At 34.0% G+C, this 19,783-nt stretch overlaps 2 protein-coding genes across 2 annotated transcripts; both read left to right on the top strand.

Moving 5' to 3' along the window:
• The first annotated feature begins 350 nt into the window (after nucleotides 1-350).
• LOC132035964 (uncharacterized protein At4g15545-like) lies at nucleotides 351-4,662 on the top strand. The gene is made up of 9 exons (XM_059426148.1): nucleotides 351-780; nucleotides 880-948; nucleotides 2,373-2,426; nucleotides 2,675-2,738; nucleotides 2,877-2,948; nucleotides 3,034-3,288; nucleotides 3,571-3,616; nucleotides 3,697-3,775; nucleotides 3,882-4,662. Exons 1-9 carry the CDS (start codon nucleotides 484-486, stop codon nucleotides 3,972-3,974), a joined length of 1,029 nt encoding a protein of 342 aa, XP_059282131.1. The 5' UTR covers nucleotides 351-483; the 3' UTR covers nucleotides 3,975-4,662.
• A 4,083-nt stretch (nucleotides 4,663-8,745) lies between these two features.
• LOC132036283 (uncharacterized) lies at nucleotides 8,746-10,762 on the top strand. Its single transcript, XM_059426586.1, has 4 exons — nucleotides 8,746-9,329; nucleotides 9,937-10,077; nucleotides 10,311-10,463; nucleotides 10,555-10,762. The coding sequence occupies exons 1-4, from the start codon at nucleotides 8,832-8,834 to the stop codon at nucleotides 10,684-10,686; spliced, it is 924 nt and encodes a 307-aa protein (XP_059282569.1). The 5' UTR covers nucleotides 8,746-8,831; the 3' UTR covers nucleotides 10,687-10,762.
• The last annotated feature ends 9,021 nt before the right edge of the window (nucleotides 10,763-19,783 follow it).

Below are 19,783 nucleotides of genomic sequence, written 5' to 3'. Positions count from 1 at the left end.
GAACTTAAATTAAACCAACACGCCACAATTTATTTTAGTTATTGGGTTCACAATTACATATTTAATCATATTTTCACTACAAATATAAGGTCTAAGTACAGACTATTGAATTCGTTCAAATACATACATAACAGTCTAAATTGTAGCTCCGTCATTTGTTCTGAAATTTAGACAAAAATCCTTTATTAATTTGTTTTCTAGTGTAATAATAATAAAAAGACATGGATTGAAAAGGTCTTTTCAGTTGGAATCTGGGCCCCGGGCCCAACTCTGGCCCAAACAGAAAAGGACCCCAAAACCTTTGGAGGGAAAACCCAATACAAATTCAAACCCAGACAACCCACCACAAATCATTTCCTTTTTACAAACAAAAAACAAAACACAAAGAGACAACATCGTGGAACAATCCTCGTAGCTGACGACGAGCAGTCCTCCATTTCCAAACCCTCAAATTTTCAGAAATTAGGGTTTGGAAATTCCCAAATGTCAGAAAGCAGCAGCGCGGAAAGCAGTCGGGGCACCGGGCCGGACTTTAACCTACCCGATGAAATACTTTCAGTTATTCCAACAGACCCATACGACCAATTAGACCTTGCCCGCAAAATCACCTCTATGGCCATCGCTTCTCGGGTCACAAATCTAGAGTCCGAAATGGGTAGGCTCCGACAAAAGCTGAACGACAAAGATCGTGTCATCCTTAATCTTGAGGATAAGGTTTCTCAGCTTGAACAAGCGTGTCACGCGACTGAATTGCGATTGAACATCACTCTCCAAGATAATGTATTATTAAGCTTTTGCTTTTCGTTTTCATTTAAAGGGGATTAGTAAAAAGATTGATTTTTTATTTGTTGCTTTTTTTTTCTTTTTGGGAATGAAAAGATGAAACTGTCGAAGGAGAGAGATAATTTGGCTTTTACAGCAAAGAAGCTTGGTCGTGACTTAGCAAAGGTTATATTTTTATTCTATTTTTCCTTTCCTTTTTGAATTTTATTTGTTTATGCTATAACCTTTCTTAGCTTTGTCTATTCTATTTTAATTTTATGGGGTTACTTTCAATTACTGATTTAGATGATTAATTCACCAGCAGGCCAACTGAAATGGGTATTCGTTGTTGTTGTAATCATAAAGTTAGTCTTACTAGGTTGAAATCAACGAGAACTAGTTAATACTCCCTCCGTCCCAATTTATGTGATATAGTTTGACTAAGCACGGAGTTTGATAAAGAAAGGAAGACTTTTGAAACTTGTGGTCTAAAACAAGCCATAAATATTTGTGTGCCTGTAAATCATTTCATTAAGGTAAAAGGGGAAGTTTTCAGTTAAATTGTTTCTAAATATAGAAATGTATCATATTTTCAAAAATATAGAAATGTATCATTGTTTTTGAGACAGAATAAAAAGGAAGGTGTATCACATAAATTGGTACAGAGGAAGTATTACTTAAAATGACCATCATAAAAATCTTGAAGGAAAAAAAGCACCATCTTTATATTTGTGGATATGTCTGGGATTGCAATGATACTGAACTTTTACTACTTGCTTAGCTGATTTGAGAAAATAATGCAATTTCACCATCATCATCCTTTTGTTCTTAGTGCCAAATTATAATTGAAAAAGCTCTAATTCGCATTCTATACATACTTCTCATTTATCCTTCTGAGCCTCCTGGAAATGACCATTTGCACTAAACTAAATGCTTGATTACATGTCTACCATCACACATTTTGGTTTAACATATTCTTGGTGTCGATTTATAAACCCGAGATAACTTTGGGGGGGGGGGGGGTGTGGAGGAGGGGAGGAATCTATGCTTCATCTTGTTCTTGGGCAACCTTCAGCAATTGGATTGGTTCGATCTTGTGTTGTATGAAATACAAGCAAGGAAACTGCTTACTAATAAGTTCATTTAAATGTTCGAAATAGAGCTCATTTCATGATAATTGTACTTTCCATGGATGGCTGTGATAATGTAATAATAAGCACATGGTTTGTGAGTTTACACAGGCAAGGGAAGAATCCTTTCCCTTTATTTCAGCTAAAATTGTTATTAACACTTGCTAACTATTGCCAGCGATTGTGAAGTGTTCCCTATATAGTCATACATAGTACTCTTAATTGAATGACGTTTGCTATCTGATATTTGCTAAATTACTACGTGTTATGTTAACTTTCAAGAAAATAGAAAAAAGAACGGAGACTTATCTTTTCTGCTTTATATGCTTTTGGTTCCTTCACAGTGCTTTTTTCCTGGTATTGGATAGTAGTCTTGTCATCCTTTTGAGGAAAGAATATTGAATGTGGAAATCATAAGCACTGTTCATCTGCTATTTTCATTTCAACTGCATAAACTTACTTCCTTTTTTGTTGAAACAGTTGGAGACCTTTAAAAGGCAATTGGTGCAGTCTTTGAGTGATGAGGACTCATCTGTAAGATTACATAGTATTCATTTTTTGGCATTTCTTTTGATAATATCATTGAGAGGGTAACCAGAACTTGTAAAAAGAAAATTTGGGTATTATCTTTAAAATAAACAGGAATGAACTTGATTTTCATTTGACTTGTAGGACAGTACAAACACTTGAGGCTCAATCTTTTCTTTTTAGAAGTTTTGTTTCCCTTTAAGATCTTCCTATTTTCTTTATCGACTATGGTGACCTTTTTTCTACCATGGCAGCAAGCCGAAACTGTTGATATTGGGACTTATGATCAATCTGTTCACAAGTCATATCCTGTAAAAGGTAACTTCAAGGTTGACTTTATTAGTCGTTCCTTGAATTTTCTTTGCTTTTCATGTTCAGGATATTATGTAACTTTAGCTGCTTTGAGCTATGGAGACCTCATGTTCTGAATTTGGTCTTCATAATTCTATCTTGCAGAGGAGGTGAATGGCTACACAGTGCATCATTCGTTCAGTGGGTCTATGGACGGCAGAGGAAGTAATGGTGATGGTATTTGATTCTACACTTTCCTTACATGATAATATTAGAATATTGTGAAAGCTGTTTAATTGTTATTCTTTTTTCTTGGATCCAGCCTCAAAGCAAGCTTTGCAAAGATTTTCCAGCCCTTACATAACACCACGGCTTACTCCAACTGACACACCAAAAATAACTTCCTCTAGTGTATCCCCGAGAAGATATTCTGCTGCAGTATCTCCTCAGACGACATCTGGCAGCAACTCTCCAACAATCCCGCAATTTCAACGCCGAGTTTCAATGTCATCATTCTATCCTTCGAGTCAACAGTCCTCAGCAGCTAACTCTCCTCCAAGGGCACGGCCAAAACCAGGTTTGCAAGAGCTGTTTTTTTTTTTTCTTTCCAAATTTCCTTGTATAAGCTATGCAAATGTTACTGCTTTAGGTCTGCACTTCTGTCGTTGCACACATATGTAGTCATTCTTCATGTGAGATGCAAACTTGTGTTGCGTCTAATATTTACACGATTTTGTTTACATGTAAGAATGATTCTATATGTGCGTAACGACATGTTCGGCTGCCTTTTCTAGCTAATATCGTTTCCATTTGGACAAATTATTGTAGTATTGATTAGTTCATGTGTGTGAATTGTAAGCTCAAACTCCTCGAGCAGATGGAAAGGAGTTCTTCCGTCAAGCCAGGTATCTAATTTTTGACTTTGTTCTGTTTAATTTTTCGAGTAAAAGATCTTTCACCTGATGATCATCATGTGTTGATTCAGGAGTCGTCTGTCATATGAGCAGTTCAGTGCGTTTCTGGCAAACATAAAGGAATTAAATGCTCAAAAGCAATCTCGTGAGGTGATAAATATAATATATTGGAATACCCTATGATTACCTTGTACTTGTTTAGTTTAATTTCTAAATGCTTTTATGCTTTTCCTTTTTGCTCATTTTAATATTTCAGGAAACTCTGAAAAAGGCAGAAGAGATTTTTGGAACGGATAACAAAGATCTCTACCTATCATTCCAAGGGATGCTTAACCGCGGTGTTCGTTAAAAGTACAGAAAACCTTGGTTTTTATTTCCCATCTTATGGTAGCTTAAAATTTAACAGAAGTCTTGCCTTAGTGGCTGTTGTTTTGCATGTGTCTAAAGTTGAGCTGAAGGCATTTGAAACTCTCGAGCTATGGTGCAACTTGATGTGCAGGATTGCTAAGCATCAGCTGAGAAATATTTTGTGCTGCAACCTTCTAGAAATTCAAACAATTGGGATTGGTGCAGATTATGCTAGCTGATGAGTCAATGATCTCAAGTTTAATTTTTTATACTAGTTCGTGGATGCATGCTGTAAATTATTCCCTTCTTTTTCTCTCATTTCAGTTTTTCATTTTGGATATTTACCATTACGTGTGGCACATCTGACAGGAGCGAGTGGTGCCAGCAGATGGAAGTTGAATCAACTTGTGAGTTGGATTTCCTTCTGTTGATGCTCTCTCTCTTTCATTTGCACGCGTATTGGTATGTATTTGTTCTGCTACTTAACTTTCAGCAGCTAGCAACTCCCTTCTCTGGAGAAATGACTATCTGCTGTTATTGCACATGACTGATATCATCCGAACTTTAATATGTAAGTTGAAGGGTATGCTATTGATGTTTAGCATCCAGAACTAGCAAACCAAAACTCTGATTGTTGTAGTTGTATCTACTGTAAGAATCTAATACAACGCACTATCAGTTTAGAAGTATGTGATTGAATGGCAGGATCTCTTTTCATATCTGAACTTTTATGGTTGGTTGGTACTTCTCAATTTTTTTCTCCTCACTTTCGTCTAACTACAGCAAACACAAAATATTTAAGTTAAAAAATAATTCAATCCCAAGCTTAGTGAAATGAAAAAGTTAACATAGTTGCATGTGGCTAGAAAAGCAGTCTATCCTACTTTTTCACAATAGGATAATCATGCCTTGATAATAGCGTGCAAAGAATTGGAACATGTAGATCAAAGTTTGGACAAATCGAAGAACCAAAGAATCTCAGATTCTCAATATTGCTTTGCTAAGGAAAACAAAAGCTCGTGCCATGTTGAACAAGAATACTGCTGTACGATTTCTGTTGATCGTCTTTACCAAAAGAAAGGTGGTACTTTTTTAAGATCACTTTTAAATCAATGGATAACCCAAAATCTGCAGCGATCTTATAAATACAAGCTTTCTTCCTTTTTATTGTTCAAAGAATGAAAGGAATAAAGACATGTACTCCATCAATAAGCAATGATAGGACGTATTGACTTGGCCCAGTAAGCAGGACTAAGGTCTGAATTCTATAATATAGCGCAGATTGATTGGCGACGCAAAGAGCTTTAATTGGATAAATAAGAGGAACATGTTCCTAAGTCATAAAAAAGAGAAAAAATTTATTTTCTCTGATCTGGGATTGATGCGCTGCCTAGTATTCATCAGTTACGGCTGAAGGAGGGACAAAAGCTTGTCAAAGAGTCAAATCGAAAGGGATCAAATCCTTGTGGGTCGGCTAGTTCTCTTGAGCTAAGATTGAATGGCACTTGTAGTTTGAAGTACATGATTGCATGATTAATGAATATCGAAAATATTTTTACGAGAATGAGTTATACAAAGAGCATATATATGGCTAGGCAATTTGGAGCATTACTGGTCCCAATTCTCAACTTGTTCAAATTGAGACTCGTCTTCATTTTGTCTATAGGATATGGTTAGTCCTTAAATCCTAGCACCTGATACTTGGACCTTTTCACTTTTGGTATCGGAATTTTTTTACTGTATGCTTTTTGCGGAAAATAGGCTGGTAAAGAGAGAAACATTTTTCCTCTCTTGTTTATTTTGTTTTCTATTTTGCTAATTTTTGTTATTGGGAACAGATTCTTATATCCATGTTGATGCCTTTCTAAGATTACATACACATGTTATTGTTCCCCTTTAACTATTTGAGTGTTAGTATTACATACATTAAATGACAACTGTTTTCCTACAGCTTCATTTTACAGAGAGAACCCTATAACTAATTGTCCAAATCCGACAACACATAGAGATGACTTAGGCCTCATTTGTTTACATCTGATGATAATAGTCGGGTTTTTAATTATTCAGCTATCAATCGTTAAGTGTGTTTCTGAATTTCAATTCTTCAAATCTCAATTAATAAGTGCTTTTGTTTTTTACATTCTATTTTACAACCACTTAATGAATGAATAAATTTAAATGGTTAAGAATTTCTATAAAGATGACGTTTCATCCCTATTTTATCATTTTGTTGCTAATCGCCGCCTCCGTCACTAGCCATTATCAACAACCACCACTCTCACAAGGAACAACAGTCGCACGCCTAATCACCACAATTAGTTACCATTACTAGCAATCATTTACAATCATCACTACCAACACTACAAGAAAGTATAGAAATGGCAACAACTCTTGGCAACAAAAATATTGTTGACAAAATTCAATATTTGGCAACAACTTAGTTTTATTGTTGGCATATATGATGAAACTTTTAAATATGAACTTTTTTTTGCTGCCAAACAATTCAATTTTGTTGCCATACATTGATTATTCTTGCAAAAAATACTTTTGGCAACAACAAAAATGTTGTTGCACGTCGTTGCAATAACAACTGATGGGAAAAGTTTATGCAACAAAAAAAAAAATATATATATATATATATAGTTGCCAAAACTACTTTTTGCAACAATAGTCAATACTATGGCAACAAAAAAATTGGCAAATATCTTCTTTCTTGTAGTGCAACCACCATTATCACAACAACCACCACCATCAACTACCACTATATGTATATATAGCCAACTATCCGTATCAATCATTGCCACACCATTAATTGTCGCTATCATTCACCACAATTATCACCATCTTTCACCACAACTAATATCATGCATATACGAATATTAAGATGTTGTATTAAGATTTGAAATGATCCTAATTATTCATTATTTAGATTTTAATACATCTTAATGTCCAATCGTGTCTTTAATTAGATTCAGACATCTTAATCTTAATATACACATTTTAATATTCATTTGATTCGGAAGTCTTAATTTAAAATAACCAAATGAGAACTTAGTCTAATGCCATGCAGATTAGGTGAATGCTCCTACGTAAAAAGAGGAAATGAACACCAAAGTCATGAACATGTACAGTATTAAATCGAATGATAGTAACCAAAATCAAAAGAAAGGCATATAAAAAAGAAGTTTGTGCATGATGATAGGTATATATTGTACGTTCATAAATCTTGGTCTAGACCCATGTGTTAGATTCTAAGGCTATAGAATAGGTCAGATCTTTCACTAGTTAGAAGCAAAATTAGTGCTAAGTTTTTCAACAGCATCAGAATAGTAACCACATGAACCCCTCTTGTTTGGTCTTCGCCTTTCTGTTTCTTGAGTTGCCCAAGGATTCCTTTTCAACACTAACTATATAGTATTTTATTTTGGTGTTCCATCATCATCACTAACACATTTGCCCTAGCTGGCCACCCGCTTTCAATTTTTTATTTTTTTTATTTTTTATTTTTAATTGACCACCTTTTGTACAATAACAAATTGATACCTTAATGGAATTTTTATGCAGCTTATATATATGTTGCTTATTAACACAAAGCTTTAATGAGACATTTCGAATTATAACTATACACAACATGCTTCAAACAAGAAGAATTATTTACTATTCGTGAATAATTTATAAATAGCATAAAATTGGAAGAAAATGAAAATTTAGTAGATATGAGAAGAATCTTTTTCTTTTTCTCCCTTGGATAAAAGGTTATACCCCACTATTTGAATTAGCTAGTACTGTAGCAAAACATGAATGTGTTCAAATCAATGTCACTATAATAATTAAGCTGTGTTTGGGGATAATATTATATGGAACCCTTTGAACCATAAACGCATCAAATAGAATCATGGACGTGAATACGTTTAAATTAGAAGCCGTATTAGAAGGTAATAAAAGTTATATATATGCATGCATGCATGCTACAATTTGTAGGTCAGCAATTAGATTAGACAATAGCTTTATAGTAATATGTGAATAAAAATCTAAGCCATTCTTATTTTGTCCCTTTTGAATTTTAAATTTCTTCAGGAAAATTAAGTTGTTGAGATGTGTGACTATCTTATTTAAAAACTTAGTTGTTAGAGAGAGCACAATTTTATTTATTTAATTATGTATTCACTAGAAGGAAATGAGGAAGTAAATCGTTTTTTATATAGAAAGTTCATTTAGTTAGCAGAGACCTCCTATGTGTTATACACTATAAATCATAAACTAAAAATGGAAAACGTCGGCTAGCATAATTCATAAACAAAACTTATATATCATTCAGATATGTCAAGCTGAGACGTGGTACATATAATTAGGAATAAATAAATAAAAAAATTGGAAATTAGAAGAAGGAAAAAGAGAATTTTGCTGCCACAACCTCGCTAGTGAGTTCTGCTACTGCTCAAAAGTACTTTTAATTCTTGGCCAAACTCCACAATTTTTTTAAAAAATTGGGGGAAAAAAATATTTTCGACTTCCCAAAAACTTGATCAAACATAATATAAATCATAAACTAAAATTGAAATAGTTGGCAAACATAATTCATAAATAAACTTATAGATTACTCAGATATGTCAAGCTCTAACGTGGTATATTATTCAGGAATATAATAAACAAAATTAAAAAAACGAACAAACTGGAAATTAGAAAAAGTAAAGAGACGAGAAACAAAGAGAATACAGCTAGAGCAACTTGCCAAAAAGCTTTAATATCTATAAATAGTTAAGAGCACAAATCCATATTGACAATCCAAGCCAAAATTGACACTCACACATTAAAAACATCACTATAGTCTTAACCAAATTATACATTTCTTCAATCAATGGCTTTCACTCCTCATGAATACGACGGTCACAGCCTCTTTTCCAATGAATTCATCAATTCTTCTCTTATTAATAATCCTCTCCCAGGCGCAAATAATACTAGCACCTTACCAATTTGCACGTCTTCACAAGCAAATTTAATAACCTCCAGCTCTCTTTATGATCACAACAATGAGCAGCTACTCAATATTAATTCACTGGCTCATGATCATTATGTGCCACCATCAATTTCAATGATGCCCTGGTTCCCGGAGAGGCTAGGGGTTTCGGACATGACGGTGCCGGTGCTACTACCTGCGTCGTCTAATTCGAGCGACTATTCTTTTAATAGTACTACTCATCATCAGGTTTATAGGGTCGACAATAACAACAACAATAATAATAATGGATGCAGCGGCCAACACGAGGGTACTTGTGAATCTTGGGATGAAACTACTGATCATGGATTTGAATCCAACTTCTGGTCCCCTTGTCCTCTCACTACCTCCAACAATTGGGTACATTTTCAAACATCCCTCGCCGTTTTTTCCCTGTATTTTATTAAAGTGTGTGATCAACTCATCCACATATTTAAACCGTTACACAAAGCATATCTTTATTTACTTAATATGTCTTCAGCACAGCACCTCACAAGTGAGCTTGATACATTTTCATGAGTGTGAAACGTCTTTTCATACTCAGAAGTCAGAACCCAAGGCCTCTACTGATACCATGTTGATTAAAGTGTCTAATCAACTGACCTTCTAAAAGTTTTAGCTATTAATTAAAGAGAACATATTTTTATTTACTTAATGTATATATAGTCAACAAATTCTGTCATGAATTACCCACAAAATAGCTAGTGTAACATTTTGTGCATGGAAAGTAAGAAAAGTCAAAAAAAAAAAAAAAAAAAAAAAAAAGACTTAGCTGAGGATGTTAGATTCCACATCGGAAATTGGTTGTGGACATGTTTCGGCCTTATATATTCTTGGATAATCCTCACCTCATGAATTGCTTTTTCGAAATTGAGTTAGACACAGGATCAATTATTTTTAACAGACTATCTAAAACATACTCAGATACATATATAGTAACTCAAATGCATTAAATTGTTGTTCTTAGGGGGCTCGAAGGGAAACAAGTCCAAAAATCAAAGAAGCACCGGCGATGAAGATCGGCAGGTATTCAGAAGAGGAGAGAAAGGACAGAATTCTCCGATATCTGAAGAAAAGAAATCAGAGGAATTTCAACAAAACTATTAAGGTCTCTCTTTCTTTTTGTTTATGCATACCGTTATTGTAAATATTTTATATTATCAGGTTAACATATCATATTTTTAAGATTTCAGATTTTACATTTTAAGGAAGGCTTATATGTTGATATTATTTGGATGACCAGATGGTGTAAAAAACTTAAACTGTATATATTACATTTTTTTTAATATAGTTTTATATGAATGACAGTACTTAAATTGAATAATCTTGGCGTGCATGCAGTATGCTTGTCGCAAAACACTAGCGGACAAACGTGTTCGAGTTCGTGGAAGATTTGCTAAGAATAATGAAGCCTGCGATGATGAGGTCCTCATGAAGGGGAATGTTAATTTTCATGGAGACAAGGATATTTGCTACGATAATCATTTAATCCAGGTTAATTTAATTTAATATTTTTATTTAACTTAATGATTAACTTTCCCTTAAATGTTTGCCCGAGTCTGATGAAGTTTCTGGTAATTTGCAGATGAAACATGGTGATCATTATAATGAGGAGAATTGGTTAGAAGAGGCAATTATCACAAACCTTATGTATAATATACCTTATATAGGCAGCTCCTATGATGGAGGAATGTCAGTCGAACGTTTCATGAGCTGATATCACTTCAGCAATTTGTTTATTACTACTTAAGTCACTAATTTATTATAAAGTTGATGTACTAATTATTTCTGAATATTTAAGGTCCACTTTTTTTAATAAAAACTGTTCCTCCGCCTCAAAGAGTGATAGCATAAAAAATAGTCTCTCTTTTTGACACAGTAATAACAATACTATACCAACTGGCTATATAGTACATTTTTACTAATGAATGCGTGGATTCATATATACACTGCCTACACCACGCCCTCTGGCCAGTGTGGCCTTTTTCCTAATCTTGCATGAACGTAAAATGCTTCGTGCATCCCGCTCTCCTTTTATGATCTCGATGATGCTCACTCTATACATAATTAAAGGGCCTCAAATAATTGATGGACAACGTTATTCTCTGCGTAGAAGGTATTTTGTAGATTAAATAGTCGAGGTGTGCAACACCATAGTTATTAAAAAGGTTTTGTGAAATTATTGTAGGGACTCTAATTGGCTATTTTATTTAGTTCTAAAGCTCTCAGAGCATATGCACATCTTCATCAACCGAATTAAAACTGTATTATCCTAATTATTAAGCGAAACTAAAAAGGCTGCTGCCTTTATTAATCAGTTATAGCTATTGTGTACTTGTGGTCCAAATATATAGTTGATTATCATAAAATGTAGCAAGTAAATTACAAAGAAAAGCTTAGAATCTAATAAAAAGTTTCATTACCTTAAAGAATCAAAACACCTCTTTTCAACGTTAGCATCAATGCTCTATCCAGCGATTATTGGCAGTTACTTTTGTAAGGTACCGTTATAGCATCTTGTGGTACTTAACAAGAAAGACAATCATCATTATAACGTTGAAAGGTAGAATTTAGACTATTTATTCCATCTTGCTTTCTTTGAAAAAGATGTACAAGCTAAGCTTGATAAAGAGAAAGCTAGCTTGGATAACGGCGAATAATTCTAATTTCTTTGGACATATATATTAAGTACAAATTATATGAATAGCTATCTAAGGGGCTGATATGGTGTTTTGTTCTTTATTCTCCTGCAACAGATTTTAGATTAGGAAGCATTTTCAGGTGACCGTGCATGCGACAAACAACAAGTAGCTAGTTTAATTCTCAAGTTTATTACACCCCCGGCTGGAACTTTTGGGGTTCACACCAAAGAAATACTAAGTGATTTTAATTTATATACATCGATATTATTGAACAAAAAAATATATATCTTAGATTAACTAATTAAAATTGCATGGATTTGCAGATAACGCTTTATAAGAAGTATTGGGCTTTATAATCTTGAAAATAAGGCGGGTCATCTGCTATAACATATAAAGGTCACCGTTAAGTTAGTATATAAATTCCTTACACTCGTTGTATATAAGTTAAGCTCGTAGTATTGATCTGTGTTAGTGGAGGCCTGGAGGGTGTGTTTGGTACGATGAAAATATTTTTCTGAAAACATTTTGCAGAAGAAATTGCTCGTCTCACTATCCAATCTTCAAAGGGTAAAGGCATCACTCAAACTAATCATACTAAAAAAGAATATATTTTTGTGCTAAAATAAGAAAGCAACCGTTTTCAGTAGCACAAAATATTTGGTTGACCATTGTTTTTGACGTTTCTTTAACGGCCTTAATTTGCATTTCTATACGAGCTAAATAAATATTACACTAGAAGTATAGTTATGGTTAGGGGCGAAGGAGGAATTTTAGAGTTCATCATCTATTATATGTATGTCAAAAAATATTTAACTTGCATATACAAGATTATTTTCCGCAAAGGCGATTCAAATGAACCCTCTTTCGTCCCTAGTCATGATCAGTCGTGTTTGCGTCAAACGAAGAAGATTAAATCACAATCCGAAAGAATTTGTTCTTTGAGCCCATCGATCTCTTGATTTTACGTCTGAAAATGAAATAGACCTAACGGGAGGTCAAAATGAAGCTAACTAAATCAACATCTCTGCGTTATTGACATTATAAGATACAAGGACGACAAAGGAAATAATATAGGCACACCTAGGCCAAGAAAATAGGGGTCACAAGTATGCATTCTTCCAATCGTAAGAAAGCACTAAAATTGAAGTGAACCCATTATCAATGAAGTATTCCAATCATGCACTACAAACAAATGGGTAATTTGCGGAGGTTGAAAGTTATAATTCGCGAAGGTTTTACCATTCGCTAGTTACTAAAAGAGGCTAAAACCTCCGCGAATTGCAACTTTCAACTTCCACAAATTACCCCTTTTTTTGTAGTGTAAACACCTTCCAAGTCTTCAAACCCCACTCATTAATTAATTGAGTTTTAAGTTTTATTATACACAATCATCCAAATAAAATCTATAGGCAAGCCTTCTTAAAATTAGGGCAAAACGAAGCCAGAATTTTGAGTTCTTAATTTCAAGAAAAGTAAATAAAATCTATAAGTGATAGAAACTAAGAGTCCACCAAATAGTATAGAGAACCAGGTTCTCTATCCGTTTCCTCGAGTACACAACAGAAAGTAAATGAGACGAGATATTTACGTAGAAAACTCCTTACTCAAGAGATTAAAAACCACGACCCACCGGAGTAGGATTTCAACTTTACTAACTGAGTAACTTTCAAATTACAACCTTTGCAACCTAGGAATTAAAACTCTTAATCCCTCACCCCTTACAATAACTCTATTGTAAGCTACAACACTTGACTAACGCTAGCCAAGTAACCAACTACCCTTGACTAACTCTAGCCAAGAAAACAGCTGCCTTTGACTAACTCTAGCCATGACAACAAAATAACAAAGGTTGAGAAATTTCCTACAGTGACACTTCTTGAAAGTAGTGTAGGATTACAAATGGAGAACGAAAAGACAAAAGATTTAACAAACCTAGGACTTAAGACATCTTCAGTTGTTGGGATATGGTCCTTGAGTTTCACTACAAGAAAAAATATATTTGGCAACAATTTTTTTTTTTTTGTTGCCATAGATTGATTATTGTTGCAAAAAGTACTTTTGGCAACAAAAAAAAATATTTTGTTGCATGAACTTTTCCCAACGGCTGTTATTGCAACAACGTGCAACAATTTTTTTTTTGTTGCCAAAAGTACTTTTTGCAACAATAATCAATACTATGACAACAAAATTAAATTCTTCGGCAACTAAAAAATCATTTGCCAACAATAAAATTAAGTTGTTGCCAAATATAAAACTTTTTATTACGATTTCTATACTTTCTTGTAGTGTTTGATGAAGCTTTTGTTCTTGAGAGCACCTTGATGAAACTTTTAATCAGAAAAAGATATTCTCTCAAGTGTAGCTAGCCGCCGCTGCTCTCTAGGTGCTCTCAAGAACAAAAGCTTCATCAAACTCAAGGACTAGATCCCAACAACTAAAGATGTCTAAAGTCCTAGGTTTGTTAAGTCTTTTGTCTTTTCGTTCTCCATTTGTAATCCTACACTACTTTCAAGAAGTGTCATTGTAGGAAGTCTCTCAACCTTTATTATTTTGTTGTCTTGGCTAGAGTTAGTCAAAGGCAGTAGTTTTCTTGGCTAGAGTTAGTCAAGGGTAGTTGGTTACTTAGCTAGAGTTAGTCAAGTGTTGTAGCTTACAATAGAGTTATTGTAAGGGGTGGGGGATTAAGAGTTTTACTTCCTAGGTTGCAAAGGTTGTAATCTGAAAGTTGCTCAGTTAGTGAAGTTGAAATCCTACTCCCGTGGGTCGTGGTTTTTAATCTCTTGAGCAAGGAGTTTTCCACGTAAATATATCGTCTCATTTACTTTCTATTGTGTACTCGAGGGAACAATAGAGAACCTGATTCTCTATATTGTTTGGTGAACTCTTAATTTCTATCACTTACTTATAGATTTTATTTACTTTTCTCAAAATTAAGAACTCAAAATTCTGGTTTCGTTTTGCCCTCATTTTAAAAATGATTGGCTATAGATTTTATTTGGATGATTGTGTATAATAAAACTTAAAACTCAATTAATTACTGAGTGGGGTTTGAAGACTTGGAAGGTGTTGATTGGAACACTTCATTGATAATGGGTTCACTTCAATTTTAGTGCTTTCTTACGATTGGAAGAATGCATACTTGTGATCCCCATCTTGGCCTAGGTGTGCCTATATTATTTTCTTTGTCGTCCTAGCTAGTATCTTATAATGTCCAATAACGCAGAGATGTTGAGTTAGCTCCATTTTGACCTCCCATTAGGTCTATTTCATTTTCAAACGTAAAATCAAGAGATCGATGGAACAAATTCTTTCGGATTGTGATTTAATCAGTTTCGTTTGACGCAAACACGACTGATCGTGACTAGGGACGAAAGAGGGCTCATTTGAATCACCTTTTCGGAAAATGATGTTGTATATACAAGTTAAATATTTTTTGACATACATATAATAGATGATGAACTCTAAAATTCTTCCTTCGCCCCTGACCATAACTATACTTCTAGTGTAATATTTATTTAGCTCGTATAGAAATGCAAATTAAGGCCGTTAAAGAAACATCAAAAACACCCGTCAACAGAATATTTTGTGCTACTGAAAATGGTTGCTTTCTTATTTTAGCAAAAAAAATATATTCATTTTTGGGTTAAACCTTATAACATGTTGTATATATATTGGGGAGCATGTGAGAAGCATATATGTGGCCATAGATAGGGACATTTCATCTTTTGATATTGGCCTTTAGCTACAGGTTTGGCCTTTAGCAAAGCTCAAAGAAGCTGCCGTATCTTCTGCATTTTAATAAGTCGAACGATGGTCGAATGTGCCTTTACAACTATAGTATAGTGCGTTGACTGTACGACACTAAAGGGACCTGATTGAGAACCTGGTCCCTCAAGTGTTTGTCAAATCATCAAAACACAAAATGGCATACCTTATCAGTAAGCCTCCTTAAAATGTGGACAAAATGAAGCCAGAATTTTGAGTTTATGAATTCTTAATTTTAAGAGAGGTGGCTTGCTGATTATAATAGATAAACTATTTTTACATATTAAGTGAATTTTTTTAACACAAGTACAAAATTTTGACTAAATCAACTAGGCATGCCAAAGCCGATAGCTTTTTTTTCTAGTTCCGCCCTTGGATATGAGATGTGAAATCTTGAAATAAGATATGTTACTTGCTGCAACAGATAAAGTATATTACTTAAACTCTTGATTAGTCACTGGGAAAAAGAAAAAGGACAAAAAGAAGAAGAAGTTGATAGTGCTTATTTTAGTACCTTTCTAGTAAAATTCGATTCATCACTCATAGGCTATCATGTAGGGCCTCAAAATTGCAGCGGAACACAATCTAGTCCCTCTAGAGATCAACTCAGACTCAACTGAGGTAATTAAAATGATTAACGAGGGACACTTGCCTTACAATTTTATTATTTTTTAATACAGGTGCTTAATGAGAGGGTTGGAACATCCGGAGCTAAGGCATAGCTTGAGTGAGTAGAACAAGGTGGCAGATCTTTTGGCCAAGGAGGGAGGGAAGCAACAGTTTTTTGAAGAAATGAAAATTTTAGTAGTACCTCCTGTGTTTGTAGGAAATGTGTTTTGGACAGAAAAAATTGGAACTGTTTTTGAAAGATCTGTATCTTTCTGTACCACCCATGGAAGTGGTTTTACCGAACAACTAAATGGCTCCAATGCCATTAACGCTGATGTAACTATTAAGTAGGTATATGTGAATATATCAGTAGTATCTTTTCAAATATATATATATATATATATATATATATATATATTGGCGACGAATGGTAGAAACAAGGAATTAGAGGAAGGTCATTTTCAAGGTGCGCAACATGACCAAAATTAAAATGATTACAAAAGTAACCAAAATGTGACCAGAAAAACCAAATTACTCTTTGAGTGTCCTTTGAAGTAAAGAGAAGGTTATATTAACTAGTCCATCTCTTGGTGGAATCAAATGATAAACAGCTATAGTTATAACATGATAGCCTACTTTATCTTTGAGTACTCCATGATATAACTTTCTCATGAACTGTGGCTGAAAATGGATAAGCTATTTGCATGGCAATCAACATCATATCAAACTTCAATATCTATGAGAATAAGAGAGGATAAGTTATTTTCCCCTAAGATTTGTCGGTGATATTAACAGCCATATATACATGAAAGACAATATGCAGCCACATCTTCATAATCTCCATGCTTTTGGCAATTGGTTTGTTAGCTCGAGTACTATTGGAACAAGGTTGGCAATAAGTTGACCCTGATTTTGTTTATATTCCGAATTGGCCGGGAAGGTGGGGACTGTTTTTGGAAAGCTAGATTCTTCATGATGATAACTTTGACTATTGTATGTGGAGTAGTTAATTTCTCTCTTTTAGTACTACTTCTCTGGCCATATAGTTTTACTGTCATTCTACCCAAGAATTAATTAGTACACCCATATGCCATATATATAGTTTTTCATAATTCCTCATCAGTTAGTGCTGCAAATTAAGTGCACACATATCCTATTCGGAAAAGAGTCAAATTTATCCTTCAAGTATGATTTATAGATTAAATTTGCTTCCATTAGAGTTAGGGGTTAAATTTGCCCATTCCGTTAACATACTTGTTAAAATTGCCCTTATTATGAATGGAAGTATGGTTAGGAACTATACTCTGGATTAAAAGCGCCATATGTGCTAATGTGTGTAAATAAATATGTTTTTCCTTTAAATCTTAGTGGTTTGTATTTTTTTTTTTATTTTTTATAGAAAACCGTCTGCCCTCCACCGTCGTCCACCGCCGCCGGTTAATTTACTAAAAAATAACTCATTACTTCTCAACTTTTTTACCCAAATACCCCCATCTGTCTCAAAAGACACAGGGACGTGAGCTTGAGCAGCTAGGCTATAAATCTCGTCAGGAAGGATAATGTCGAGCCAACGACGAAGAGAATTAGCGTCGGAGAGATCAGCGTAATGGAGTTTCATTTTGGCTTTGTATGTGTTACGGGGATCAATGTATATAGTTTTAGTTAATGAGGAATTCAGTGAGATAAGAACCATCTTGGCCTGTAATGCCAGTGATCAATGCAATTTTGGATCTAGAGCTGCCATTTTTGAGATCAGGTGTTTAGAGCCTGTATAGTCAAGTTATAGCAGGAGTTTAGATGGAGAAGTAATGGGTTTGGATAAAAAAGTTGGAAAGTAAGGAGTTGCTTTTTAGTAAATTAACCGGCGGCGGTGGACAACGGTGGAGGGCAGTGGACGGCGATGACAGTGGCAAAGAAGAAGAAGAAGAAGAAAGGGAAGTGGTGGTTTGATGGAGAAGAAGATTATGTATTGTATTATTTTTTTTATAAAAACAAAAAGAAAATACAAACCACTAAGATTTAAAGGAAAAATAAATTTATTTACACACATTGTACCTGTGGGTGATAAAGAAATTCTAAATACTTTCATCCATAATAAGGGCAATTTTAATAAGCATGTTAACGGTAGGGGCAAATTTGACCCCTAACTCTAACTGAGAGCAAATTTAATCTATAAACCATACTTGTAGGGTAAATTTGACCCTTTTCCTTATCCTATTTGACGGCGTCATTTAATTTGCGCCTTTAAATTATTTTGTACGTGTATTTACTTTAAAATAACTTCAGACATATACGGTGTCTGAAGTTAGTCTTAGCAATACAAGTGCACACATATCCTATTTGACGCCGTCATTTAATTTGTGCCTTTAAATTATTTTATACGTGTATTTACTTTAAAATAACTTCAGACATATACGGTGTCTAAAGTTAGTCTTAGCAATATAGCTGAAGTTCAACCATTTTTGTTTGAACTTTAGTCAGCCATAAATTCAGTCATATATGACTGAAGTTCGGTTATTTTTGTCTGACTTCAAACATTTTTACTTAAACTTCATCTAATGTGCATAAACTCCAAGAAGGCATTTCCAACCGAAACTTCACCTGTCGCAGAACCGTAACCCATCAAAATGACTCAACTTCAATCATATGTCTAAAGTGAATATATGTACAAAAACTTTTTTTAAAAAAAAATGAATACAAATTAGATAACGGTATCAAAACAAGTTTGTCTCTCGAAATTGTTACGTTTAATTTGTTTCCACATGACCCAAAAGTCAATGCCATCAAATATGACATTTAAAACGACACATGGACGGTATTATTGTTTGATTTTTGTTGGGAAGACTTATGGGCCAGAGCAACCCAAGTACGTAACAATTAAGAATCAACAACAATCATCAATTATTGGCTATCCAGGACAAGTGCTTGCTTCAGTGGTTCAACACTTCTATCATTAACCAATAGGTTGAGAATTTGAATCACGTCGATTGATAAGTGGAAACACTATTGATCGATCTTCCTGATGGGGTGCGGTGGGAAAAGAAAAGACTATACGTAATATTTATTTCACTGGTAAATATAGGTAATTAAAATGGTATTTTCAAATTATTTAAAGTTTAACACACACTTTAAAAAAGGTATTATCTGTTTATCTTCTTCTTCTCCTTCTCGATTTTCGCTTCTTGTGTGTTTCTTATATATCTTATTATTCTTCTTATTGTCCATCTCAATTAGGATTTTCACTCGCAACCAAATGTGGCTCTCAAAGCATATAAGCTTGTTATCTTATTCTTATACAGGAGCATCATTGAAATTTGAACTAAATTATGTAAACTTAAAGACACGGAGTTCTAAAGTTTGAACTGTGGAATTCATATTCTTAAGAACAAAATTTCATGGCCATATCCATTGTTTTAATTAGTCACGAAATCATAACAAAACTAAATCAAATAACTCAGTATTGCTGTTGTTCCTTACTTATTTTCCCTATTATTTCTTCTTCCCCGATAGCCTGAATTTGGAACCACAACAATTCATCATCAACATACAAGCGTGAAGTTTGAACTAGACAGTTCGAACGTCAGATCACATGTATTTCACGACACTAAAGCTGAAATCTCAAAGTTAAAACTGAAAAATTTAATTGAACTTAAGGACATAGTGTCCTAAGTTTTAAACTGAAAAATCATGACATAATATCTTGAAATTTTATATTGAAAAAACTGAACTTAAAAGGACAATTCTCTAAAGCTTTGAACTTAAAAATTGAACTTGTGGACATATCGTCCTGAAATTTTA

The sequence above is a fragment of the Lycium ferocissimum genome, chromosome 11 (genome assembly GCF_029784015.1).
Source record: "Lycium ferocissimum isolate CSIRO_LF1 chromosome 11, AGI_CSIRO_Lferr_CH_V1, whole genome shotgun sequence".
Classification (NCBI taxonomy): domain Eukaryota; kingdom Viridiplantae; phylum Streptophyta; class Magnoliopsida; order Solanales; family Solanaceae; genus Lycium; species Lycium ferocissimum.
Note: the sequence above shows the minus strand (reverse complement) of the source record. Positions and strands in the feature narration are given on the sequence as shown.

What these genes read in the sequence shown, in the direction of transcription:
- LOC132036283 (XM_059426586.1), top strand. Translation starts at nt 8,832, where the DNA reads ATGGCTTTCACTCCTCATGAATACGACGGTCACAGCCTCTTTTCCAAT. An exon ending in TCACTACCTCCAACAATTGG is followed by an intron (nt 9,330 to 9,936) that starts GTACATTTTCAA and finishes TGTTGTTCTTAG; the next exon opens with GGGGCTCGAAGGGAAACAAG. An exon ending in ACGATAATCATTTAATCCAG is followed by an intron (nt 10,464 to 10,554) that starts GTTAATTTAATT and finishes GGTAATTTGCAG; the next exon opens with ATGAAACATGGTGATCATTA.
- LOC132035964 (XM_059426148.1), top strand. Translation starts at nt 484, where the DNA reads ATGTCAGAAAGCAGCAGCGCGGAAAGCAGTCGGGGCACCGGGCCGGAC. An exon ending in TGAGTGATGAGGACTCATCT is followed by an intron (nt 2,427 to 2,674) that starts GTAAGATTACAT and finishes CTACCATGGCAG; the next exon opens with CAAGCCGAAACTGTTGATAT. An exon ending in CAGAGGAAGTAATGGTGATG is followed by an intron (nt 2,949 to 3,033) that starts GTATTTGATTCT and finishes TCTTGGATCCAG; the next exon opens with CCTCAAAGCAAGCTTTGCAA.